The sequence below is a fragment of the Acromyrmex echinatior genome, chromosome 13, assembly GCF_024713525.1.
Source record: "Acromyrmex echinatior isolate Ae372 chromosome 13, ASM2471352v2, whole genome shotgun sequence".
NCBI lineage: Eukaryota > Metazoa > Arthropoda > Insecta > Hymenoptera > Formicidae > Acromyrmex > Acromyrmex echinatior.
Window position 1 is genome coordinate 2,362,791 of NC_141864.1, and position 6,460 is coordinate 2,369,250.

Genomic DNA, 6,460 nt, shown 5'->3' on the forward strand with positions numbered 1-6,460 from the left:
AAGCCGACGCAAATCATTTACCTGCCGATCATCGCACGGAGCATTACAGATCTAACGATACGCATCGTCGATCAAAACGGACGATTGCTCGATTTTCGAGGAGAAGAGATCACCGTTAGATTGCACGTACGACGGCGACAGTAATAACGTGAGCGTGAAATGCTCGTGCTGAACGGAACGGAGCGTACGCAGAGAGATAACGTATCCTTTACAAGGTTGGTGACGCCACAGCTCGATAACACTCGCTCATCCAGCTGCATCAGGAAGAAGAAACTCAACGCGACGAACATTACATTTTTAAAGTCTTTGGGATTCACGGTGCGCAACATTTGAGATGACTGATATCTTAAACATTAAAGACGAGCCGATCTTCGACGATCGCATCGTCAAGATTGAGACTCACACGTACAACCTGTTCGCCAACACCACGTTTGGGTATAGCGACGAAATAAGAATACCCATACAGCAACAGGATCTGTATACACTGCCGTACGAAAGCTTTCTATATGTCGAGGGAAAACTGTCGAAGAACAAAGTGGTCCAGGGTGCTCATGTGACATTGGGAAATAATTGCGTCGCATTCATATTCGATGAGATTCGATATGAACTCAATGATGTAGAGATTAACCGTAGAAATGTGGGTATAACTAGCACGCTCAAAAACTATGTAACAGTGTCATCCGACAGAAGCGTGATTCTACGGAATGCCGGCTGGGATGCGCAGACTACTGCAGCCGGATATTTTAATTTCTGTGTATCGCTCTACGTACTGCTGGGATTTTGCGAAGATTACAAACGCGTGGTGATCAACGCTCGTCACGAGTTGATTTTAATACGAGCGCGCAACGACAACAATTGTCTGATGGGAGATCCGGCGGTAGAGCCAACGCTCGAATTATTCAAAGTACAGTGGCGAATGCCGCACGTGTTATTGAGCGAGATAAATAAGCTATCGATGCTGCGCGCTTTGGAGAGCGGACGATATCTGAGCATGGCTTTTCGTTCGTGAGATCTGTACGAATTTTCGCTCTTGCAGAGCATAACCAATCATTCGTGGGCCATCAAGACGGCTACTCAGCTCGAGAAGCCGCGCTACGTTATTTTCGCTATGCAAACAGGTCGAAAAAACGTCATGTCCGAGGATGTAAGTCGATTCGACGACTGCAAATTAACCAATGCGAAACTTTACCTGAATTCGGAATGTTATCCGTACGATGACTTGAATCTGGATTTTGACAAAAACAGATGTGCGATTCTGTACGACTTGTACGCGCGTTTCTGCAAGGGCTACTATGGATACGAGTATCTCGAGCCGAGTCTCACCTTTACAACTTTTTTACGTAATGGTCCATTCGTGATCATCAATTGCTCTCGACAGAACGAATCAGTCAAGAGTGGCACCGTGGAAGTGCGATTAGACTTTGAATGTAAAGAGGATGTACCCGCAAATACAACAGCCTATTGTCTCATCATACACGATCGCGTGGTTCAGTATAATCCATTGACCAATGTTGTGCGCAAAATCACCTAAGATGCACCTCTGACACGATATAAGATCTACGATACGTCGCAATCGACCGCAATCGACCGCAGTCTTCTCGACAACATGCTCGTGCCAACGTTCGTGGATCTGCAAGGATTCATCGTTAACAAGAAATTTATCGTGAAGGAAGTAGCGGTGTTGAAACAGGGGACCGTTCTCACGCATTACATTTTTATGAGTCCCATGCCATGGAAATTTTTGACAAGATCCGACAGGTCTTGCGCCTCCTGGTTGATTGCTTATCACCATGGATTGCAATGGAAAGACGGGACGATCCCGTACAACGAGGCGAAACGTCTAATTACGATGGCTGTATTTGAAGATGATGCTGTCGTGTATGTCAAGGGACGCGAGAAACGAACGTGGCTGCAGAACTTGCTTCTGGACGATGAGCGAGAACGCATGTACATCGAGGCCTTGGACGCAGTTTACGAAGACATGGAATCTTTATCTAATCTAGATGTTACTAATATTATACGATGTGGACAACATGTTAAGAATTGCGCGTTACAAAATGTATTGGAAATATATAACTGGTGGTTGCAAAAGAATTTTTTAAATAAAAATACTTTAACGTATTTATTAATGTATTTCTTTTTCCTTCCTTTGTAATGTATAAACGTATGTATAAAAGTATGTATAAACGTATGTACGTAGTACGTATGTATGTACATATGTATATATGTATATATGTATGTATGTATGTATGTATATATGTATGTATAAACGTATATACATATGTACGTATGTATAAATTCGTGACAAAGAAAAATACATAAAAAGATAAAACGTGTCGCGATGTGTCCGATCAGACAGTACATCTGACAATACATATATGCAATGTATACAGGCAGTATATTAGACTTTTTTTTCATTCAATCGTAAGCTTCAGTTACGAGCGTTAAGACATGGGAATAAAGGAATATATACGTCGAAAATCAATCGAGCGAAAGGGGTACTTTCCATTGTCGCCAAGTCCGCCAAGTCCACCGCCTTCGAAGGAAAAAGTGAGATATTGGGAATATCCTGGAGAAAAGGTGTCAAAGTCGCCAGCGTGCTCATCACCAACGTCATCGATGCCATCGAAATATAAATTATAAAGTATAAGCATTGATAAACTCGCGAACAAAAAAATAAAAAATAAAAAAACGTAGAAAGACTCGATAAAACGTGTTGCAACAGGTTCGCAATTCTTAGAAAAAGAGGGGAGAGTTATCCCCTCTTCGATTCTAGAAGTTATTTATATATATATCGCAATTTACGCGGGTGCAATTAGTCTTGCGATACTCGCTTGTACGAACGGTTGAAAAATGTACTATGCTGAAGACAGCAACGCATCGTACGAAACGAAGAAGAACTGCAGTAACATGTAAGTTTTAACATTCTATATGTAAAAGAAACGTTTTTTTTACATTATGTATATATACACAGCATGGAGTATCGCAAGATGCATTTATTGGGTAGACGTTACGATCTGACGACTACGGGCTGTAAATTTTTGGAAATTGGAATCAACGTTGGTCCACCGAGTTACGTGGAGATCGCCCTGGGAGATCATCGCGGACATGAATTGCTGCTGTCTCTCGAAACGTGGAAAGGTTTCTACGAGCAGCGATGGAATGTTTACAAGATGCTGCGAAACGAATATAAGGACAATTTTATAAGTGCTGGACCGTTAACCGTCAGCGTTTGCATGCTGAACGATGCTACGCTCGTACGTCTCAATTCGTCCGTACGCATGATGATGACCGAAACGACGCTACGACGTACGTTTGAGTTTGACGAATGTATCGATGTAACGTTCGAACGATTAACCCGACTCGTCGATACGGTTGATGTCAAGTATACGCGATTCTCCAATATCGCGTCCAAAAACGCTATACACAATAGCGATATTTTTAACAAACATTAGCTCGTCGATTGCGAGCTATTGGCTTTAGTTTTTAATACGTAAAAAAAAAAGAAATGATGTAATAATATGTGAATAAAAAATTTTTTTTTGTTCTTATCATTATATATATGTACTTTCTTTACTTCCCATCCGTCTATCCATCCATCCATCCATCCATCCATTCATCCTATATCTCGACGCGATATTCTATAGTGATAACTTTTCGTAATGGCACTTATGATCTAAATTGTTTTGTATACAACTGCCCCTCTATAGATCCTAGGCAGGCTCGCTTCTCAACGGCGAAGATCGATTCTCAACGTCAGTCTTTACTGAATTTGCATGCGAGTGAAAGTTTTAACGTGATAATATATAACGTGAGTGATTTCTTCCCCAAAGTGTAAAAGTATTCTACTATTTACGCTAAATAGTAGAATATGTTTATTAAGTGATAATATTGTGAATTTTTTTTTTAAATTTTTTTTGTCGATTTTTTTAAGATTATTTTTCAACTATGAGCAACTTGCAAGATTTAATTCGAATTAGATACGAGTATCCCATGGAAGGAGTAAGTTGTTTTTTTTTATCAAACATTTTAGTGATTTTTGCGCTTCATTTTAGTGATTTTGCATCTTTTTACTTTTCAGTACCTTATGGACAATGACCCGCAAGTCCGGCTACAATTACGGGACGAGGTGGGGGTGCAAATTATCCCCTCAGTAAGTATAACAAATAGATTTATTTTCTATTTTTTTTTCTTTTCCTTTTTAAATTCATTTTGTTCATTTTTCAGCCTGTACCTCGATCATTTATCCAGATCAGAGGCTTCATTAACATAGCCACTTGGCGAATAAGAAGAAATGAAAGAGAATGCAACCGGGAGAATCAAGTCGACATGTGGGAAGAAAGGGATTTCTTTCTAGCAGAATTATTTGGTCTCTGACCGTACGAGCCTGATCCGGAGTCGGAAGACTGGAATTGTAAGTATCATAAATTTATATATGTGAATTTCTCTTCTTATATGTTACATGCTAATGTAACGCTTTTGTTTTACAGAAACGACGGTTATCATTTTTTAATTTGGGGACGCGGCGGTGGCGGTGGCACTGGTGCCTGCGGCGGGGTGGTGGCGGTGGCGGTAGCGTCTGCGAGCCCGAAACGCACTATAACTTTTCGTGACGGCACTTATGATCTAAACTAATATGTGAATAAAAAAATTTTTTTTGTTCAATCATTATATATATATGTACTTTCTTTACTTCCCATCCGTCGATCCATCCATCCATCCATCCATCCATCCATCCATTCATCCTATATCTCGACGCGATATTCTATAGTGATAACTTTTCGTGACGGCACTTATGATCTAAAGTGTTTTGTATACAACTGCCCCTCTATAGATCCTAGGCAGACTCGCTTCTCAACGGCGAAGATCGATTCTCAACGTCAGTCTTTGCTGAATTTGCATGCGAGTGAAAGTTTTAACGTGATAATATATAACGTGAGTGATTTTTTCCCCAAAATGTAAAAGTATTCTACTATTTACGTTAAATAGTAGAATATGTTTATTAAGTGATAATATTGTGAATTTTTTTTTTAAATTTTTTTTGTCGATTTTTTTAAGATTATTTTTCAACGATGAGCAACTTGCAAGATTTAATTCGAATTAGATACGAGTATCCCATGGAAGGAGTAAGTTGTTTTTTTTTTATCAAACATTTTAGTGATTTTTGCGCTTCATTTTAGTGATTTTGCATCTTTTTACTTTTCAGTACCTTATGGTCGACAATGAGCCGCAAGTCCGGCTACAATTACGGGACGAGGTGGGGGTGCAAATTATCCCCTCAGTAAGTATAACAAATAGATTTATTTTCTATTTTTTTTCTTTTCCTTTTTAAATTCATTTTGTTCATTTTTCAGCCTGTATCTCGATCTTTTATCCAGATCGGAGGCTTCATTAACATAGCCACTTGGCGATTAAGAAGAAACGAAAGAGAATGCAACCGGGAGAATCAAGTCGACATGTGGGAAGAAAGGGATTTCTTTCTAGCAGAATTATTTGGTCTTCGACCGTACGAGCCTGATCCGGAGCCGGAAGACTGGAATTGTAAGTATCATAAATTTATATATGTGAATTTCTCTTATATGTAAACATGCTAATGTAACGCTTTTGTTTTACAGAAACGACGGCTATCATTTTTTAATTTAGGGACGCGGCGGTGGTGGTGGCACTGGTGCCTGCGGCGGGGTGGTGGCGGTGGCGGCAGCGTCTGCGGGCCCGAAACGCACTATAACTTTTCGTGACGGCACTTATGATCTAAAGTAATATGTGAATAAAAAAATTTTTTTTGTTCATATCATTATATATATATATATATATATATATGTACTTTCTTTACTTCCCATCCGTCTATCCATCCATCCATCCATCCATCCATTCATCCTATATCTTGACGCGATATTCTATAGTGATAACTTTTCGTGACGGCACTTATGATCTAAAGTGTTTTGTATACAACTGCCCCTCTATAGATCCTAGGCAGGCTCGCTTCTCAACGGCGAAGATCGATTCTCAACGTTAGTCTTTGTCCTGCTTTGCCCGCGCGCAAGACGTGAGTGATATTTTTTTTCCCCAACGTGCAACAATATTCTACCATTTAGCGTTAATGATAGAATATTGTTGCACATTTTCTGTGATTAAGTGAAGTGATAATTTTTTTTATTGTGCAATAACATGCAAAAAGAACAAAAAGTTGAGGAGACTGCCTCCTCCTCCTCTTTCTTAGAGGAGATTCAGAATAATATAGTTGATCTCACTCAATTAAATGTGGATCAATTAAAAGTGTTCCATCGCCTCATCAAAATTTCCGAGGTGGATGATCTCAGGCATGTATGCATTAACAGAATTGCGTTCAAACACCTCATCGACAATCTCAATGAGGCTGTGAAGGAAAAAGAAATGGAAGAGGAAATAGAAGAAGAAACTAAAGAGGAAGTAGAAGAAACTAAAGAGGAGAGCGTCTCCT

At 39.6% G+C, this 6,460-nt stretch overlaps 2 protein-coding genes and 1 pseudogene across 2 annotated transcripts; all 3 read left to right on the plus strand.

Annotated features, from left to right (window-relative positions):
* The first annotated feature begins 334 nt into the window (after positions 1-334).
* On the plus strand, positions 335-1,358 carry LOC147907512 (uncharacterized; annotated as a pseudogene).
* A 248-nt stretch (positions 1,359-1,606) lies between these two features.
* LOC147907513 (uncharacterized) lies at positions 1,607-3,509 on the plus strand. The gene has a single exon (XM_087412355.1). It carries the CDS (start codon positions 1,607-1,609, stop codon positions 2,153-2,155), a length of 549 nt encoding a protein of 182 aa, XP_087268481.1. The 3' UTR covers positions 2,156-3,509.
* Positions 2,976-3,509, plus strand: LOC147907514 (uncharacterized). Its single transcript, XM_087412356.1, has one exon. The coding sequence runs from the start codon at positions 2,976-2,978 to the stop codon at positions 3,453-3,455; it is 480 nt and encodes a 159-aa protein (XP_087268482.1). The 3' UTR covers positions 3,456-3,509.
* Positions 3,510-6,460: the final 2,951 nt, after the last annotated feature.